The 21,222-nt window shown below is 49.3% G+C and overlaps 1 protein-coding gene across 1 annotated transcript; it reads left to right on the plus strand.

Moving 5' to 3' along the window:
- The first annotated feature begins 679 nt into the window (after positions 1–679).
- Positions 680–14,592, plus strand: GPR83 (G protein-coupled receptor 83). The gene is made up of 4 exons (XM_060017228.1): positions 680–1,045; positions 5,692–5,817; positions 8,154–8,287; positions 11,770–14,592. The coding sequence occupies exons 1-4, from the start codon at positions 680–682 to the stop codon at positions 12,392–12,394; spliced, it is 1,251 nt and encodes a 416-aa protein (XP_059873211.1). The 3' UTR covers positions 12,395–14,592.
- The last annotated feature ends 6,630 nt before the right edge of the window (positions 14,593–21,222 follow it).

The raw sequence follows: 21,222 nt of genomic DNA on the forward strand, positions 1-21,222 counted from the left end.
CCTCCCAGGACATCTGAAGTCTGATCACTGAAGGCGCTTGGAGAAAGCCTACATCGATTGCCTTGTTCACCTTGTGCCAGAGCTGCCAGGCCCCAGTGACCCACCTCAACCTGAAACCTGCCAAGCCTGACGCTCAGACTGGACCAGAGTCTCCCCGCGCGGAACAAGGGGTTGCCTGGAGCGGGGCGGCCCCAGTCCCTGCCGCGCGCCCCCCGAAACCCCAACCGCCCCGGGGCGCCTTCCGCCGGCTCCCTTTCCGATGGCGAGGCTTAAGCAGAAAGCAGGCGGATGAGTGTTTTTAGGGAAACAGCCTTGACGCCTGGTTGGAGTTTTATTTCTAGAGCGAGAGCGGGCTGGGGCCGGGGGTGGGGAAGCCCGCCGAGCCGGAGCGCGTCACGGTCGCCCGGAGAGACGCCGCGCCGCCCGATAGGCAGAGGCACTCGCACGCCCGCAGCCGGGTGGCGCAGCGGAGACACAAAAGTGCGGCCGGCGGCCCGGAGCGCGCCGATCGCGGGCGAGAGGCCGGCGGGGAGTGGGCGCCGGCCGGGCGCTGCGAGGCCGGGAGTCCCTGCGCACACAGCCCCGCGCGCTCCTCTCCCCGCGCCCGAGCGCACGTGCGCGGCCTGGCGGGACGTCCCGCCCGCCCCGTCCCGTCCCGGGCGCGGAGGCTTCTGCAAAGATGATCCCTTGGTGCGTGCTGCTCTTCCTCCTCGCAGTGGCGCGAGCCGCGGACGAGCAGAGCCCGGAGGCGGCCCTGGTGGGGCCCAACGCCTCGCACTTCTTCTCCTGGAACAACTATACCTTCTCCGACTGGCAGAACTTCGTGGGCCGGAGGCGCTACGGAGCCGAGTCCCAGAACCCCACGGTGAAAGCCCTGCTCATCACGGCTTACTCCTTCATCATCATCTTCTCTCTCTTTGGCAACGTCCTGGTCTGTCATGTCATCTTCAAGAACCAGCGGATGCACTCGGCCACCAGCCTCTTCATCGTCAACCTGGCCGTCGCCGACATAATGATCACGCTCCTCAACACCCCCTTCACTTTGGTGAGACCGCGAGGGCTGGGCTGGCGCTCCGCTCTCTCCTCTCTCTCTCCTCCTCTCTCTTGCTGTCTCGATGTCTCTCTTATTTCCGTTTCTGTCTCTCTCTGCGTCCCTCTCCCTCTCTCCACCCGATTTCTCTCCTCATTTCCCTGCCGGTCCCCCTCTTCTGCCTGTCTTCCTGTCTTCATCTTTCTTAGTCTCCTCTCTCTTGCCCTCTCATCTCTCATTTCTCATCTCTCAACACTCTCCTCTGTTGGTCTGTCTCTTAGTGTGTCTGTCTCTGTCATTCTTTGTTTGTCTTTCTGCCTGTCTGTCTCTCGGGGGTCTGTCTCTCTTCTCTCTCTCGGTGTCTTCATCTTTTTTTTCCTCTCTGCGACTCTGTCTTTCTCTGTCTCTGTCTCTCATCATCTTCTAAGCCAGCGCTTCTGCAGCTCATGGCATTGGGGTCAATGAATCGAGTGTCTGCAGCCAGCTGTGAACAAATGACCGTTTCCTGTTCAGTGTCACTGAGCATGAATCTGCTTGACGACGGTGCAGTAAATCAAAGCCCCTTGAAATTCCAGCATAGATTGTTAGGTCAATTACCCCCCGCCACCCCGCCTCCCAGCCGGAGTACAGCCCATTAAATGCCCCAGCATGGGATGCTGCTTTGCACCAAGCTGAAATATCAAACCGTTGCTAGTTGTTAATGGAACCATGAGTGAATTTTCCTAAACCACTTATTTAAATTGCATTTGCTTTCTGTGGTTTGACGGCAAAGTCTGTGTGTGAAGACTGTGTTGTGGAAGAGATGAGGGTTAGGTGGGCTTGGGCCCCAGAGCTGGGGGCATTCGCACAGGGGTGGTGGGTGAGCCCCCCTTCTCGCTCCCATGACCTCCACCGAGCCCTGACTGCTGGGCCTTAGGGGTGTCACTTCTCTCCCTCCGTGACTTGGGACTGTGATACTCATGGATGCTTGAGACTGGGAGGGCTATGACCAAGTAATCATCGTGACAGTTACACCTTGTATTTCTGCAGAATGAGTTACATTTTTCCAATTTCTGGAATAGTCTTTTTGATACTTGAGTTATTACCAAACCATATCTGTTCATATCTCTTTCTCTCTCTCTCTTTCTCTTTCTTACACACACACACCACACACTTGGCCAGAAATAACAGACAAGCAAAAAGAAGAGGGTGAACTCCCACAAGCCTATCCACCCATGAATGTCCTTCCAACCCTTATGTTTAAAAACTACATTTTCTCTCGTCCTCACTTATGAGAACTTCACTCACATTTTGCAGATGAGGAAACTAGGGCACAGAGAGGTTCAATGCCTTGTCCAAGGTCATTTGGCTAGTAATTGGCAGAACCAGGATGAGAATTACTTCCCCTGTCTCAAGTGCAGCCAGAGGTCTGTCCACTAAGCCACTCACCTGGGACCTAGCAGGCAGGGCACCCTTGGACCACTAATCCAAACCATGGACTTCTCCTGCTCTCCTTCTTGCCTACATTTAACAGATTCCTGGTCACTCAGGATGTTCTGACTAGCCAAGGACGAAGGGACTTCCAGATACCCCCCCGCCCCCCCCCATACACACACGCTCTCCCCCTGCTGCCTTAAAGTACAGGACAATGCATCTCTGTCTCCTCCTGGATCCCCCTTGGCTTCTGACTTGACAATCTGCAGTGCTGGGGTTGGACTGGGCCACCCAGGATGGGAACTGGGAAGGCCCAGGGCATGGCCCTATGCTGCTGCCCAGAACAGGATGCATGGCTGGATCTGCGGCAGACACAGGGCAGGTGGGGAGGGAGGCCAGGCTGCGGCTGAGAGCTGACAGCCCCTACCCGGAGGATGTCCTGCAAGAGAGGAGATGTCAGCGTCCTGAGAACCCAGCCCCCGCTCCTGGTTGATCCAAAGCAGCTTGGCCTTCAACCTGACCCGTGCAACCACCCCAATCCAAATTCCTGTCAGAGCTTCCAAGGCTCTTGCAACCAGGGGCGGGTCTTCTAAGCCCTCAGCCAGGCTCCTTGAAGGGGTAACATGTCCTGCCCTTGGGCTGGTTGGTGACGATATCCTTCCTCCCTGGTCTCCCTTTCTGTCCACTTTACACTCTACGTCGGCATGAAGTCCAGGTCTGGTCATTGAGAGAAAAGCAAACAGTTATTCACAACTCCCACGGCAGAGCCGTACACAGAATGTGGTGGAGCCTGGAGAAGGTGATCATTTACTTTGACCTGCAAGAGTCCCACAAGAGGGTCAAAGGAGACTTTTCAGGGCACGTGGCATTTCGAAGGGGCCAGGATAAGTAGGCATTTCCCAGGCCTAGATGAACGTTCATTGCAGACAGAGGGATCCGGGCAAACAAAGGCAAGGGTGTCCAGGTTCACGGTGTGTTGAGGGAACGCTGAGCGGTTCACTGTAGCTGGAGCAGCGGAGGCAAGAAGGCCAGCGGAGGAGGCAGCAGGGCAGGGGGAAGCAGAGGTGGCCGGAAGGGAAGGCTGGGGCAGGGCTGCGAGCGGGGCTGGGCGCTCGTAAGGCATCTGGCTGTCTCTTGAAGGCCATGATGATTCTAAGCAGGCGTCTGATTTTTGATTAAGAAAATGCTGTCAGCAGCGTGAAGGCTGAATTACAGGGGGACAGACTAGAGGACAAGGAAAGCCGTCTGGAGGCTATCATGGTCCAGGTGAGAGATGATGGGGGATTCCACTCGGGCCACGGCCTTGGGACTGAAGAAGAGAGGGGATGGATTTGGAAACCCTTCGAGGTAGCACTGGTCGGCTTTGGTGATTCATTGATTGTGGGAGGCGAGAAGTAGGAGTAGCTAAGGATTTCCTGTTCTGTCATGTTTCTGGGCCGCTCCGCCCTGCCTATTCCAGAGAGAGCAGTGTCCATGGTCTGCTGTCCCAGGGTCATGATCAGACCAGACTTGTCCCTCGTGACTCTCATCCACACATTCCAGCCAAACAGTCCCAACCCTTGTTCCCCAAACAGGTCCTGGGATTTCTGACCTAGTGCCAAGCCCTTTGTTCTTATCTCCCCATGGGCAAATCCTACCTATTCTTTAACGTTCATCTCAAATGTCTAGTATGTTATAATAATGCAGTTAATAATGTTAAGTACTTGCTATGTACTAGGCACTGTCGTACCTGCTTTACCTGTGTTATCTGCCTTACATGTGTTTGAGTGTCATAACAATCATGTGAACAAGGGTTAGCCCCATTTTACAGATGAGGAAAATGAGGCTCATTGGGCCTAAGTGCCTTGCCCAAGGTGGCAGCTATCACTAGCAAATACTCTGCTGTAAATCGTTACGCAATAGTCTTCCTCTCGAGCTGACCTGCTCTATTTCTTTCGGTGTCTTCTCTCGTTCTCTCTGCCTCAGCGCACTCCCACCCCACCTGGTGGCCCTTTGTCTGGGCCTTCTGTAGGGCACTGACTACTTTCTGTCTTGCATCTGAGATACCCGAGTCCTCCTCTGCCCACATTGGAAGCTTCTTGATCAGAATCAAGGCCTGATCTCTCTTGGGCGTGGGGCATTACTCACAGGAGCTCAGGAGCTGAGTGAGTGAGCAAATAGCCATGGAGGATGTGGGGCGAGGCCTAAGTCTGCTCCCTGGACCCCACATGCCCTGGGAGCTTGTCTTCTCTCCCTGCCCAGACCCTGGTCCCTGCTCCCAGCTCTGCAGGCACCTGGGACTCCTTTCCAGATGACGTGTTGCAGGCCTGCTTAGCTAGGGTTCCAGAGCACAGCCCACGTGCTGTGTTGTGACTCTTCAGATGTGTCTCCTCCATGAGTCTGAACTCATATGAGCCTAAAATGAATTTTACTATTACCATAAAAATGCTATTTCTAATCATATCTTTCTAGCAATCTGCCAGACGCGTTCCACACTTTGTAGCCTTTTTAAAGTTATTTCATTTTTTAATTTTTAATTTACTTATTTTTTATTAAGTAGTTTTTGTTTTGTTTTGTTTTGTTGTCTTTTGGCTGCGTTGAGTCTTCGTTGCTGCGCGCAGGCTTTCTCTAGTTGGCGGTGAGCGGGGGCTACTCTTTGTTGCTGTGCGCAGGCTTCTCAATGCAGTGGCTTCTCTGTTGCACAGCACCGGCTCTAGAGTGTAGGCTCAGTAGTTGTGGCACACAGGCTTAGTTGCTCCGCGGCATGTGGGATCTTCCGGGACCAGGGCTCGAACCCATGTCCCCTGCATTGGCAGGCGGATTCTTGACCACTGCGCCACCAGGGAAGTCCCTGTAGCCATTTTTTTTTTAAGTTGATCCCTACAATAAGATACAAGGTAGAGATTTTTAAGCCTTTTTTTTTTTTGTAAATGAGTAAACTGAGGTTCAGAGAGGTTACCTACCTTGCCAAAGGTCACACAGCCAGAAAAGATTAGAGGTGGGAAATATAACTCCAGAGCCCATGTCCTTCCCACGCTGTCCTGGCACTGAACAGGGCCCAGCCATAACAGCAGGGTCAGGGTTTGTTGAACTGAATGATAGAGAATGAGTCATGCTGGAGATAAGCACGCGTGACCCACAGTCCAGCAGCGCAGAGGAAGAAGGAGGAGGGGGAGAAGGCTCCTGTGGGATGCTCCTCAGAGACCACAGGGAGTGAGGGTCAGTGGCAAGGCCTGTCTGTCTCCTGACTTTTGTGGGCTCGTCTCCAGGTCCGCTTTGTGAACAGCACGTGGGTGTTCGGGAAAGGCATGTGCCACGTCAGCCGCTTCGCCCAGTACTGTTCCCTGCACGTCTCAGCCCTGACGCTGACAGCCATCGCCGTGGACCGCCACCAGGTGAGGGCACCCACCCCCCGATGCCCTGTCCTTCCCTCCCCGGCTTTGCTCTCTAGGGGGCTAAAGGCAGTGTTTTAGCCCATGTTTCAGTGAGCATATTTGTCTTCTTATTGACCGCTATGAGCATTAAATTAGGCATATAGCCCCTAAAGTGGGGCTAAAATAGGCATATAGCTCCCTTTGTGCTACGGGCTGCAAAACATTATTCCACGTTTGTTGCTCCAGTGAAGACTCGCTGCTGGCATTTTGTGTGTCAGAAATGAACGGGTTTGTTTTGGGGGGATTGAAAAGCAGATCTGGAAAATCACAGATGAAAAGAGAGTGGCAAATGCAGGTCCGAGGCAAGGCTCCTGGCTGGGATATGAGATGGATATTTCTGGACCCAGGTTGTTGAAGAGATAAACAGGCTGGAGGGGGACGGGCAGGTGGCAGGCGCAGGTGTTGTGTGGGGTAGGGAGTCCCAGCTCACTGTCCTGCTCCATCGGATTCACATGGGTCGATATGGTGAGGGGAGCTGGAAAGGACCTGAGGGCGCCCATGGCCTCTGACTGAGGCTTCTACTCCCTTTATCAACGTGAACCACAATGGCGTGTGAGGGGCAAGGATGGCAGAGTCCAGAATGGAGATGTGCTGGGCAGCTTCTAAAGCCTAGTCCATTCCTCCCATAAAACCTTAAAAAATTGGGAGAAGACTTTGGGAGGACACAGCAGAATGTCCAGTGTGTCCTGGGATGGCATCCTGAGACAATGGTAGCTCTTTATGACCTCTCTTTCTGACCCGACTCACCTATCCCCAAATGGCTTTTTCAAGAAATAATGATTCTAATCTTGCAAGCTAAAAGTGTTCATCAACAGATGAATAGATAAAGAAGATGTATATATGTATAATGGAATACTACTCAGCCATAAAAAAGAATGAAATTTTGCCATGGATGGATTTGGAAGGCATTATACTAAGTGAAATAAATCAGCCGGAGAAAGACAAATACTGTGTGCTACCACTTATATGTGGAATCTAAAAAAATACAACAAACTAGTGAATATAACAAAAAAGAAAGAGACCCACAGATACAGGGAACAAACCAGTGGTTACGAGTGGGGAGGGAATGGGGGAGGGGCAATATAGGGGTAGGAGATTAGGAGGTACAAACTATAGCTTATTATAAAATAAGCTACAAGGATATGTTGTCCAACATGGGGAATATAGCCAATATTTTATAACTATAAATGGAGTATAACCTTTAAAATTGTGAATCACTATATTGTACACCTGAAATTTATACATTATACGTCAACTATACTTCAATTTAAAAAAAGAGGAATAATGATTCTAATCTTAAAATGAGGATGCTGTTAAATTCCCAAGTCTTTATTTAAACCTTTTAGGAGAATTGATCGGCATACAGTAGCAATCAATTCCAAGATGCTTTTCAGCCCAAGGCCTCTAACAATGGTTTAATCTGGGGCTTGGGAAACCTGAAATTGCCCCACTGCAATTTTAGAAATGGCTTTCAGAGACAATGTGGTGAACCCCCAAATAAAGGGCAATGCAGCTTCCCATGATAAGTGGTGAGAGTCTCCTCCCGACCTGTGTCGCCTTCAGACCCCTCGGAGCCCTTTGTAACTTAAAGGATCTGGAATCATGGGCAGATGAGATGAGATCCTGAGGTGCCACGGCTGCTCCTGTGCCAGCCTCGCTGTGGGTGTCATGGGAACAGACCTCCCCCTTCACCGCTCCCCCATCCTCTCACTGCACCCAGCTTCTGCCATGCATGACCTGCAAGAGGCATTTTTAAAAAATTAATTAATTAATTTATTTTTGGCTGCGTTGGGTCTTCCTTGCTGTGCGTGGCCTTTCTCTAGTTGCGGTGAGTGGGGGCTTCTCTTCGTTGCGGTACACGGGCTCTAGTTACGCGGACTTCAGCAGTTGCAGCACGTGGGCTCAGTAGTTGTGGCTCGCAGGCTCTAGAGTGCAGGCTCAGTAGTTGTGGCGCACGGGCTTCGTTGCTCCGCGGCACGTGGGATCTTCCCAGACCAGGGCTCAAACCCACATCCCCTGCATTGGCAGGTGGATTCTTAACCACTGCACCACCAGGGAAGTCCTGCAAGGGGCATTTGAACTGCCTGGAGTCTCTGAGTCCAGATGACACACTCGCTGTACCCCTGTGGGCTGGACGGTGTGGTGGTGCAGCTCAGGGGCTCGATAATGAGTTAAGGGGTGCTTGACTCTAAGTAGGACCTACCTGCCTCATTGTGACAAGTGAGCTGCATCGTCTGTATTTCTTAGTTGCTTCAAACTGTCTTCAGCCAGTGATGCCCAGTTTGCTTGTCTTCCAGGTCATCATGCATCCGTTAAAACCCCGGATCTCAATCACAAAAGGTGTCATCTACATCGCAGTCATCTGGACCATGGCGACGTTCTTTTCACTTCCACACGCTATCTGCCAGAAATTATTTACCTTCAAGTACAGGTGAGACGAACTAGTGGGGAGCAGCCCGGGGATCCAGAGAACCTTGACAGAGGGAAATCTGAGCCCCCTCTGAATCTCAGAGTTACCAGTACCTGCTGCGCTGAGCTGTTCTCTCTGTCTCCTTCCCATCCTGTTGCTTCCAGGCCCATGCGTATCCTCTGCACTTTTTCTGCTTTTTCTCATCTTTTCCTCGCAACACTTTTAGCTTCCTCTTTAGTCTCTGTCCCTTTGTCTGTAAGGTCAAGGCGATAGCAATCAGCTTCTGCCACTGAGGACAGGTACTAACCCAGACTGAGATTCAGAATCACCCAGGCCCTGTTTAAAACGGTGAGGTTTAAATTCTCTCCCACAACCTACAAACATGTATATCTCTAAGTGTCTCAGGCAGGATGCTCTACCCCCCTCCCCACTACCTCCCTTCTATCACATGCTTTGTCCTGTGCTCTCACAGAATGGAAAGCACTCAGTGTCTTGAAACTTAAACACTCGTGCGTGCTGCCAGTCAGTTAAAGGTGATCTCCCCTGTTAGACTGGGAGGTTGGGGGGAGCTGGCGCCATTTCTGATTTTGCCATCTTGGTGTCCCTAGCGTCTATATTACTGTCTCACATCACGAGCTCTCTGTACGTAGTTACTGAATGAATGAATGAGCTTAGAGTGATCTTCATCACTTCATTGTTGTTTCAGCTGAAGTTCCATAGAAACAGATCCTGAGATAAAGGAAGGTACATGTGCCTGGCAATTTTAAGAAAGTGCTCCCGGGGTAATGGGTAAGGCAGTGGAGAAGCTGGACAGCAAGTGGGGAGAGACCAAGGGAGGGTGTGGTTTGCAGGGGGAGCTCTGGAGCAGACTGCTAACACAGAGTTTGCCTGCTTTGAGCCAAGGGGGCTGGGCTTTTGTATTCCAGGCCTTCCTGGGGGAAATGGAGATACGTGACCACTTCTGGCTCGTAATGGATCTGTGGAAAGTATCTCCAGTGGCCTTCGGGTAGTCCTAGGTCCCTAGAAGATCACGGCTGACAGCTGTGTCTTGTCGGGTGGGCCGGAGCTGGGGGGCCTGGTGCTCCAGACCAGTAAAGGGGATCTAGGGGGTGCACTGCCGGCAGGTCTTACCATGTGCTGCCTCACCTGAGACATACGTTTACGTACACTCCTGTGACATAGCGGGATCCAGAGAACAAGGTCTGAAGGCCAATTTCAACTAATTTATAAAGTCTCTGTCCCCGAATTCTAGGCTATCGAATGAATCACATACCCACCCCTTCCCAGCACTCAGACTCCCCAACTGCCTTCATATATGGAAGGCTATTTCTTTTTTCTGCTAACAAAAGCGAAGAGAGTTTTCTTTCTTTCACTAGTGATGGCCAGCTGCACCTATAACAACATCAACAAGCTACATGGTATGATGGGAAAAAAGTAGCAATTTTGAGTTGCTGCTCAGAGATGTTACAGTACGAAAACCCTGCTCGCACCCAGAGTCTGGACATTTAGATAAAGACCGGAGCTTAGGATTCCTGCCACAAGTTCCCGCCTTGCTTTTCCCGGGGCATCTTTTTTTTTTTTAATTTTTATTTATTTATTTATTTGGCTGCGTTGGGTCTTCGTTGTGGTGCCCGGGCTTCTCATTGAGGTGGCTTCTCTCGTTGCGGAGCACGGGCTCTAGGCACGCAGGCTTCAGTAGTTGTGGCACGCGGGCTCAGTAGTTGTGACTTGCGGACTCTAGAGCGCAGGCTCAGTAGTTGTGGCGCTCGGGCTTAGTTGCTCCGCGGCATGTGGGATCTTCCCAGACCAGGGCTCGAACCCGTGTCCCCTGCATTGGCAGGCAGATTCTCAACCACTGCGCCACCAGGGAAGCCCATCGGGGCATCTTTTAAAATGACCACTTGTGAAAAATTAGTGACCTCTGCCCCAACCACCTTATAAGTAACAGGTGTTTGCCACCCTGGTCTCTCTCTTCTGCTCACCTGTGACCTGGGAGGGAGGACTGCCCTTCTCCTGGCTCATAGTGCCCCCATGCTGGGATGTAAGAAATAGTCTTGTGACTTCCTTTGTGTGAGTGTATTGAAACTGCTCCTTCAATCAAAACAGCCCCTGGGTTTTCGCTTCCCCAGAGTGGAAGGAAGCTGCTGAGGGAGCTCCCTGCCACCTCATTCAGCAAATGATAATCTGCATATTCTTAACCCACCAGCTCTGGGTTTTCCAACATACACAGATGTCCCTAAAAAATTTCAAGAGGACTGGGTACATTCCATAGAAAATAAGTACTTTTTGTCTGAGTGGCTGAAGGTGTATGAGTTCAGGCATTGCCACTCACATTCTCAAGATGCATTTCTTTGCCCCATTCCTTGGATCCCCTCTGGAATGGGAGTAGGTAGTACAATGGGAAATTCCAAGATTTCCTGAATCCATCATGCTCCCAGGATGAGTTAATTCTAAGACTAGGAACACCAGTGTTGCATTCATTCATTGAACAAATATTTATTGGGTGTCAATTCTGGGCTAGGAATAATACAAAGTAAAGAGGACACAGAGTGATCTAGGTGTATTTCTCTTTTTTAAAAATTGAAGTACAGTTGATTTACAATGTTGTGTTAGTTTCAGGTGTACAGCAAAGTGATTCAGTTATATATATATATGAATGTGTGTGTGTGTATATATATATATAAATTCTTTTTCAGATTCCTGTTGATTATCTATTTTATATATTGTAGTGTGTATATATTAATCCCAAACTCCCAGTTTATCCCTCCCCCCCAACCTTTCCCCTTTGGTAACCATAAGTTCGTTTTCTATGTCTGCGGGTCTATTTCTATTTTGTATATAAGTTCGTTTGTATCTTTTTTTTTAGATTCTACGTGTAAAGCAATATCATATGATATTTGTCTTTCTCTGTCTGGCTTTCTTCACTTAGTATGATCATCTCTAGGTCCATCCGTGCTGCAAATGGCATTATTTCTTTTTTTTTTTTTTTTTTTTGCGGTACGCGGGCCTCTCACTGCTGTGGCCTCTCCCGTTGCGGAGCACAGGCTCCGGACGCGCAGGCTCAGCGGCCATGGCTCACGGGCCCAGCCGCTCCGCGGCATGTGGGATCCTCCCGTACCAGGGCACGAACCTGTGTCCCCTGCATCCGCAGGCGGACTCTCAACCACTGCGCCACCAGGGAAGCCCATTACTTCATTTTTTATGGCTAAGTAATATTCCATTGTATATATGTACTACGTCTTCTTTATCCATTCATTTGTCGATGGACATTTAGGTGTATTTCTTACCTACGTAGAACGCCCAGCCTAGTGGGAGAGCTGAAAATGTAATCAGATAATTAGGCTGCTCATCACATGTGCTGTAACAGACGGATGTACCAGGAGCCCAGTGGAGGGAAAGGCCAGTGGTTCCTGGGATGGGGCTTTTCCACGCTGATTTCACACCCTCCTTCTCTATCCCTCTCCCTCTCCCTCTCTCTCTGTCTCTCTCTCCCCTGCCCCCAGTGAGGACACTGTCCGCTCCCTGTGCCTGCCAGACTTCCCTGAGCCAGCCGACCTCTTCTGGAAGTACCTGGACTTGGCCACGTTCATCCTGCTTTACATTCTCCCCCTCCTCCTCATCTCCGTGGCCTACGCCCGTGTGGCCAAGAAGCTGTGGTTGTGCAACACCATTGGGGATGTGACCACGGAGCAATACCTGGCCCTGCGACGCAAGAAGAAGAAAACCATCAAGATGCTGATGCTGGTGGTGGTCCTGTTTGCCCTCTGCTGGTTCCCCCTCAACTGCTACGTCCTCCTCCTGTCCAGCAAGGTCATCCACACCAGTAATGCCCTCTACTTTGCCTTCCACTGGATCGCCATGAGCAGCACCTGTTACAACCCCTTCATCTACTGCTGGCTCAACGAGAACTTCAGGGTCGCGCTGAAGGCATTACTGCGCGTGTGCCAGAGGTCGCCCAAGCCTCGGGAGGAGCGGCCACCCTCCCCAGTCCCCTCCTTCAGGGTGGCCTGGACAGAGAAAAGCAGCGGCCGCAGCGCTCCACTAGCCAACAGCCTCCTGCCGTCCTCCCAGCTGCAGTCTGGGAAGACAGACCTGTCGTCCGTGGAGCCTGTCGTGGCAGTGACCTAGAGGAGGAGAGCGGGAAGGGGCGGGGGGCAGGGCTCTGTCTCCAGATGAGGCTGGGAAAGGGCCTGAGGGAGGACAAAGCCTGGAAAACAGCCTGTCCTCACACCCCTTCACATGCTGGAAGCAGTTCCTGAAGAAGCCCAAGGACGTTTGGGTGCCTAGGCAACGCTGCCCAGGCTCCTCAACCCGATAGATGGAAAAACGAAAAGACAGCACCCAGCTTGACACGTGTTTGTGAACTCCTGTCTGAGACATGCTGGTACCCTGAGCCAGGGGACCCAGGACGGCTTCAGCCCCCATGGGGGCTGAGTCGGTCAACTGCCTACACCTGTCAGGCAGCTGCCTTACAGCCCTCCCACCACTGAGCACCCACGAAGGACCCTGGAGTCAGACGTGCAGAGTGGCTGACCCAGATGCACAGCTGTGCTTGAGAGAGGCCCGTCGGCCAGCGAAAGGTCAGTGAACCAGAGCCGGCGTGGAGGTGTGTATGCCTCGCTTTCTGAAGTCGCTGGAGCTGGCTGAGTCCCGGTTCTGTGGCGGCCCAACACGTGACAAGAAAAGACCGCGACTGGGTTCCTTAATATAAAGAGGAATTACTGAGTTTCCTTAAAACAAAGAAAAACTATTATGGAAACTTTGGAACATTCAGAGAAGCACGAAGAAGAAAATAAAAATCACCCCCTTCTCCCTCCAACTTCTGATAAGTTCTGTCAAAATACTGTGGCTTTCTTTGCAGCTTCTTTTCGTGTGTGTGTGTGTGTGTGTGTGTGTCTATGATTTTCATTTCATACTGAATTACACTTCTCCATTTAGAAGTAAGCAAGAAACTGGGCATAGCCGAGAACTCCTGAACCCCTCTCCCGGGAATAGTGTCCACCAGAAGATTTCGAAGATGAGGTGTGAGAAGAGCCCAAGGGGAACACCGTCCCAGAGCGGACAGACTGCCTTCGTCCCGCAGCCAGTGGTGGCAAGGGCCCGGCTGAAGGACCTCTCCTCGGAGGGTGGCCATTGTGATGAACCGGGAATAAAACTCATCCAGGAGGCATAATTCCTCCTCTCCTGCAAGCACACAGAACAAGAGGTGGTGAAATACTGCCCTGCTTTTGCAGGAGATGAGGGAGCAGGCTTTCCAACATGCTGGAAATACCCATGCTTAGACATCTCATCCTCCCAAGCTGTCTGGTCAGGCCATTTCTCCTCCTCGTCATCTGAATAATAAGGCTTCTTCACGCCAGTTCTCATAAGACGACTCACTGTCAACATCACTCTCTCACGTGTCACTTATCAAACCCTATGGCATCGTGATGGTCCTTAGTGACTCAACTTGCCAGAGAAATCTCATTCCAGAGACAATGAGTGTTTTCATCACCTTCCATCTGGCCCTGAGTGACTCACTGTGTCATCCAGCAGAGAGACGCATCAGGCAGGAGAGAGCTTCCTTCACCAGCCCTAAACAACTGCCGCTCTCACACTGGTTTGAGGTTTCTTTCTAGCACCAGAGAGATCCTGAAAGCAAAGCATGGTCATGGAGCTAAGAGGGAAACTGAGGCTCAGGGAGAAGGGGTTTGTCTAAGGTTCACTTAGATGTCTTGGCTGTTAATTGAACCTGAACTTGGTCATATCATCTGCTTCTCTGTAAGGAACCATGGGGGTTCATTGTCCTATTCTCTCTGTTTACGAGGATGTTTGAAAATTTTCAAGACGTAAAGTTTAAAAAATAATCTTCTGAACAGTGGATAGAAAAGTGACTTTCATGGGACACAGAGAGCCTTTTAAGCCCATAGGGATTCCCAGGTGGATTTTTTTTCAGACCAAGTGGCTCCCAGGCCTGTGTGTATTGTCTCTTAATGCTGCCATGGAAATTCTTACCAGAAAGAGAACAGGCGACAGGGTTACAGAAAATTTGTCCTGCTCTGAAATCACGGGGAAGGCTTCACTTTGTTCCTTCCTCTCTGAGGGCATCTAGAAATTCTGCCAAGTCCCAGAGAAGGCTCTTCTCTGGTGGAAGACCCTCCCCACTGATGGCTCATTAAGTCTGGGTCTCCTGTCAGCTCCCTGTCTCCCCCCACCCCACGTTCCCTGTGTGCCTCAGAGCAGAAGTGATTCGTGTTTGTGAATGTGACGTGTGTAAAACTGGAATCTTTCCACTGTGCTGTCATGAGGACTTGACTGTAAATTGCTCCTGTCTCAATAAAATACATAGTGGGTGTGTGGCCTGTGCTTCCCGGATTTGTGATTAGGCCACAGCTGCTGACCTTTCAAATGGGGATCCACGAGGATTAGATGAAGAGAGCGTGGAGAGCCTCGGCCCTCACCTCTACATTTCACAGCTGCGCAAAAGCCCAAACACTGAGCGGGTTGAAAACCTCTGGTTAGTGCCTTCTTCCACGGAGCTGGCTGCCGAGGCCCCTCTTTTGTGAAATCTGTGAAATGAATCTGTGCTGAGTGATTTAAGCCGGGACTCCAGCTGTTCCTTTGTGATTCCGGAGGAGGCGAAGCTGCCGCTCCCACGCACAGGGTGCAGTAGGTACCACGTTCCTGTTCACAGGGTTTCTGCCCCCCTGGACCTGGGCTCCCCTTGTCCGACCAGCTAAGCTGGGTAGGAGCCTCTATAAGCGGCTCTTTGCAGGAAACCGCCCTCAACAGGAAGCCCCTTTTCTTGTCACGTTAGCAAAGCTATCTTGTAACTGACTCTTAGACCAGGCATCCGCATGCTCTGCTCATCTCTGGCCCAAGCACACCTTTCACATCTTTTGATCACACAGTACCTTGCCTAACGTGTGGGTTCTTTTTGTAGATCAAAGAAGTAGAAACGAAGAACAGGTACTTAACAGATGACCAGATCTCTTCCCTAGCTTCCCCTTCAGTAATCTCGTGAACAAGATAACATCTAGAGGAAGGTCAGGAGGAGCTGATGAGTCCGCACACAGCAGGGAATGTCCACGACTCTGACCCCCTATCTCAATGATTAACTGAGGTTACTTCCCTGTTTCCCTTTAAATCTTTCATGGCCAAGCAGAGTCTTTGGAGGTGGTTTCTGGGGATACTGAGTGTACCATCTCCCCAGATTGCCGGCATTCTGATTAAAAGCATCTTTCCTTTCTACCAACAGTTGTCTCCCTCCCTCTCTCTCTCTCTCTCATATTGACTTTTTTTTTTTTTTTTTGGCGGTACGCGGGCCTCTCGCTGTTGTGGCCTCTTCCGTTGCGGAGCACAGGCTCCGGACGCGCAGGCTCAGCGGCCATGGCTCACGGGCCCAGCCGCTCCGCGGCATGTGGGATCTTCCCGGACCGGGGCACGAACCCGTGTCCCCTGCATCGGCAGGCGGACTCTCAACCACTGTGCCACCAGGGAAGCCCTCATATTGACTTTTGAGTGGTGAGCAGACAGACCTGATTCGGTAACACCTCCACTGCATACATAATTACCCCGATGCCCTCCAGAGCCCAGAAAATCAATGTTAAATAATTACCCAGTAGGGAATTTACTGTGCCTAGGGGAACATTTGAAAGAAAATGAAAGGAGATGGAGAAAAGAGGGGAACTAGGATTTGCTGACATCTCCTACGTGAAACACTGTGCTAAATGTCTCTGTGTCCGTGAGCTCATTCTCCCTCAGTATTTCTCCAAGGTAAGCGTTATTATTTCTACACTGCAGATGAGGAAACTGAGGCTCAGGTAAAGATCCCAAAGCCTAATCTTGAGATTAGGTTCTGAGAAGCCTTGTAGGAAAGAACCTTAATTTGTTTTTAATCTGATGTTCTATGAATTTCCTCGATTATGGGGCACTTTTGGAGGTAAAACCCGTTAACTGTCCCCAAACCAGTGCTTGAGTTACATGCTTAGGGAAATGCTTGACTACATGGGTTCCAGGGCCCCTCGCAGCTCCATGGTCAGTGAATCCATGCTTCTAGAACAAGTAGAATCTCATGCTGCCTTGTGGGCTCACCTCTGGCTAGAAGCGTCTTCCCAACAAGCTGTTAGCGATGCCTGAGTGGCCAGTGCCCTGCTTGACCAACTATGTCAGGTTGCCAAGGTTAACAGCTGTCTCACAGCTGGCCAGGGCCTCAGGGTCCCCAGACAGCACAGGCAGAACTTGGCTAAACCCTCTGCTCCAAGCTGGTTGGGATGTGCCTCCAGGGCCCTAGGGAAGCTATGCCAGAGTGCCTGGGGCCAGGAAAGACTGGTGGTCTTGCAGCAACCACTGGGGAAACATGCTTGTCCTAGAGTGCTGCCCAAAGACGGTAGAAGATGCTCCCAGTGCTGTGGGATCAGGTCGTCAGCATCTTGCTTTGGCATCTCTGTGTACACTCCCCACACCCTCACCCCGGTGCCTCGCCCCTGCCATTCTCTCTGCTTTCAAGGCGTAGTTAGGGAAAGAACAAATACAATACATGCAATGCTGGAGGCATTTGGGGAAAAGAATAACCAGTGATATTTAATGCGAGAAAGCCCTGGGGTTCAGGTTTTAGAGCCTCTCTTGCTGAGAAAAAGCTATTTGCTGCTTCATGGTGACAAAGTGCTTGATGTTAACAGCTCCTCCTGGCCTCCTGTTTTTAACCTAGCAGGGACCCTGTCCTCAGACTGGTCATGAATTTAAGTTGCTCAGCGTCAATATGAGGAAGGCAAAAGAATCATGAACACAGGGTTCAGGATGTTGATTACGTCATGTGGAGAAGGGGTAGGGGTTGGCACATAGGGCGATGGGAACTGTTACCGCGTCCAAGCTCTCTCTGCTCGCCGCACAACAGACCAATGAATCGGGAGACAAGATGCTGAGGCAAGGAATACGATTTTATTTGGAAAGATGGCGGGACTAAAGTCTCAAAATAACCATCTTATCGGGATTTGGATGCCAACTTCTTTTATAGCACAGAGAGGGGGAGGAGATGAGGAAGTAAAGTAAAAAGGCCATACTTTTTGCAAAGATCCCCTGGAATGGCCAGCCTCCGGGAGGGGATGTGTTAATTTCTTCTTTCTTGCAGCCATCCACAGGTGGAACAGGGTGGGGATGTTTTCCTGAACAAAGGCACTTTGGTTTGACCTTCAGGCAGAGGGGCAGCGTTCCCTGAGGCAGGCCATTATGTACAGACAGTATCCTTTTAGTGAACAAAAGCAACGGGAAGCAAAGGTTAAAGCAAAAGAAACAGATCCAACATGTAGTCCGATGTGGCTTTTCCCTGTTACAGAACCACTTGGCTGTAAATAATTGTCAAGGTTCTAGCTTTCGTTTTGGGCAGTGGGTTCTTACTACCTGATTAAAAATCATGAATCACATCACTAACCAAATAGCTAAAAGCAGATGGACCAACATTAAGCGTGTGCCACATGCCAAGGATTGTAATTCATCCAATCCTGTGCCTCTGCAGTCTATACACAAACAAGCAGTAAGCCAACAGGAATGGAACCTAGAGGTCCAAGGCTTCACTTTTCTTCCCTGCATCCTTCCAATCTAGTTACATCTGTATTTGTATTATTAGAATATGCAAATGGAGTTCACAGCTGAGACAAGTAGGATATGACAATTATATTTCTTTTTTAAAAACAATCTTTTTTTTTGGATTTAAAACTTGCCTCTATTTCTTTGCTTTCATTTTCTATATCACAATCACTACTTCTGTCCCAATTTTTCAAAATAGTTAAAACCCCTTTGTGAGGTGACCACACACATCCTGGTCTGCCAGTACTCCTCTCCCACGCCTCCTGGGCCATCTGAGCTGCTTCTCCTTGGCTAGCTGATCTCTGTTTACATATCTCTATGGCAGCAGAGGACCTGCTTTCCCAGGACTCCTCTTCTCCTCTCCCTAGTGGTTAGATGTTCCAATTTCCTAGATCCATTTCTTCCTCTTTCTTCGTTTAATCCTTTGGAAGAGCACATCTTCCGGCCATTGCCCAAGAAAAGAAAAATTTCTTTTGAGACCTTTGTACGTCCCGAGATGTTTTTAATTCACATGTAATTAGAACTGCATCTGACTGAATATAGGGTAATAGATTGAAAATCACTTTCTCTCGGAACTTTGAAGGCATTTTTATTAGTTTTCTGTTGCTGCCATGACAAATTATGACCGCCTTAGGGGGTTAAACAGCACAAGCGTATTATCTTACACTTCCGTAGGTAAGTCAGAAGTCTGACACAGGTCTCATGGGGCTGAAATTAAGGCGTCAGCATGGCTGCATTCCTTTCTGTAGGCTCCGGGTCTGATCCGTTTCCTTACCTTTTCCAGCCTCCAGAGGCCACCCATATTCCTGGGCTCATGGCCCCTTTCCTCCAGCTTCAAAGGCAGCAACATGGCATCTCTCTGACCTTCTTTAGCTTCGTTTCTCCATCTCTTCTGTGCCTCCCCTCCACTTTCAGGACCCTTGTGATGACACTGGGTCCACCTGAGTAATACAGGTTACTGTCCCATCTTAAAGTCAGCTGATTAGCAGCCCCAATTCCATCTGCAACCTTCATTCTCCTTTGCCTGAATATGTTCACAGGTTCTGGGATTAGGAGACAGACATCCTTGGGAGGCCATTATTCTGCCGGCCAGCATTGCTCACCTACCTTCTTACACTTCTGCTGAGAAATTGGATGCTTTTCTGATTCCCAGTTCTATGCATGCAACCCAAGTTTACCTACCTTAGGTAGAGGCCAAACAGGTGAGTCAAAAGACTCTAATAAGAATCACTACTTCTGGGACTTCCCTGGTGGCGCACTGATTAAGAATCCATCGGCCAGTGCAGGGGACACGGGTTCGAGCCCTGGTCCGGGAAGATCCCACATGCCGCGGAGCCACTAAGCCCGTGTGCCACAACTACTGAGCCCACATGTCCCATCTACTGAAGCCCACGCACCTAGAGCCCATGCTCCACAACAAGAGAAGCCACTGCAATGAGAAGCCCGAGCACTGTAATGAAGAGTAGCCCCTGTTTGCTGCAACTAGAGAAAGCCCGCGTGCAGCAATGAAGACCCAAAGCAGGCAAAAATTTTTTAAATGTTTAAAAAAGAATAAGTCTCTTTAAAAAAACAAAAGAACCACTACTGCTGCATCTGTCAAATATTTAATATTGGCACCAACCTGTGTGATTCCCCCAGGGAGGTGATATTGCTTTGAGCTGATATTTTCACTGCGAGGAGGAGCTTCAGGTGCTTCCACTGACACCGCTGTAACTGTCCTCGTGTGTTGATTCTGCCAGTTGCTAAGTATTCTGACTGTTTCTCAGGAACTCAGGATTTAGCCACAGAATAAACTCATGGACCCGGTATGAGTGGGACATAAGCCACAATTCCATTTATCACTGACCTCCACAAGTCCCCACTCTCATCTATGAACCACAATGTCTTTTTTCATCTCTAAAAATTGATATGACCAAAAAGTCAGTGTCCAGTTATCTCCAAATGTGTACATTGGCCATTGCATAAGCCCCTTTGGAGAAGGGCCAGATAATTGATTAATGAGCTGAACCTGCTGATTGTTATAGTAACCATACTTTCTGTGCCACTAAGAGTGAGTGCTACTACGTGGCTTCTGCCACCCCAGAATCCAATCCCATGAACCTCACTGGAATCAGGAAGCATCCTCATATTCACTTCTGATGCATGGAAGAAATCCACTCTAGCACTTTTACATATGCCTGCATTTCCCTGGCTGTTGTGTTTCTCTATATCAAGGATAGGTCTGGGCCCTCTCAGAGGACATATTTAGGGGTGAATGCATGGGTCACACCTGCCAAATCCACTTCAATATTACCATCTCTCACAGTCTTTGCTTTACCCTTTCTAACTTATGCTTTATAATATCTCAAATTCTTTTGGCATAGAACACGATGGAGCCCAGAGACAATAGAAACCTAGCAAACAATGAAAACCATTCTCAAGACTCCAAATAGCTAAAATTAGCTTGAAAAATAAGAACAGTTTTGGAGCTCTCACACTTCCTGATTTTAAAACTTATTATAAAGTTACAGAAATCAAAAAAACTGTGATACTGGCATAAAGATAGTCATATAGATCAGTGGAATAGAATAAACCCTCACATATATGGTCAAGCGATTTTCAACCAGGGTGCCAAGACCGAAGAAGGAAAGGAGTCTTTTCAACAAATGGTGTTAAGAAAACTGGATATCCATATGCAAAAGAAAGAAGTTGGACCCTTTCCTCATACAATATGCAAAAATCAATGCAAAATGGATCAATTACCGAAAGAGCTAAAGCTATAAAACTCTTAGAAGAAAAGATAGGGAAAAAATCTTCACAGCATTGGATTTGGCATTGATTTCTTGGATTTGGCACCAAAAGCACAGATGAAAAAAGTTAAAATAGATAAACTAGACTATATCAAAATTAAAAATTTCTGTGTATCAAAGGAAACAACAGAGTAAAAAGGCAACCTTTAGAATGGAAAAATACTTGCAAATCATATATTTGATAAGGCATTAATATCTAGAATATACAAAGAACTTCTACAACTCAACCACAACAATAAGAACAAAATCCTATTTAAAAATGGGCAATAGACATTACTCCAAAGAAGATGTACAAATGGCCAAAAAGCATATGAAAAGACTTTCAACATCATTTATCATGAGGGAAATGCAAATCAAAATCACAATGAGATACCACTGCACACCCATTAGGATGGCTACTATCAAACAAAACAAAACGAAAAACAGTGTTGGTGAGAATGTGGGGATATTGTAACCGTTGGACATGGTTGGTGGGAATGTAAAATGGAACAGCTGTTGTGGAAAACAGTATGGCAATTCCTCAAAAAACTAAAAATAGAATGCCATATGATCCAGCAATTCCACTTCTCGTTATATACCCAAAAGAATTGAAAGCAGGGTTTC

The sequence above is a fragment of the Delphinus delphis genome, chromosome 8 (assembly GCF_949987515.2).
Source record: "Delphinus delphis chromosome 8, mDelDel1.2, whole genome shotgun sequence".
Lineage (NCBI taxonomy): Eukaryota > Metazoa > Chordata > Mammalia > Artiodactyla > Delphinidae > Delphinus > Delphinus delphis.

Coding starts and splice junctions, on each gene's coding strand:
- GPR83 (XM_060017228.1), top strand. CDS start 680: ATGATCCCTTGGTGCGTGCTGCTCTTCCTCCTCGCAGTGGCGCGAGCC. Junction 1,046..5,691: donor TCAACACCCCCTTCACTTTG/GTGAGACCGCGA, acceptor GCTCGTCTCCAG/GTCCGCTTTGTGAACAGCAC. Junction 5,818..8,153: donor TCGCCGTGGACCGCCACCAG/GTGAGGGCACCC, acceptor CTTGTCTTCCAG/GTCATCATGCATCCGTTAAA.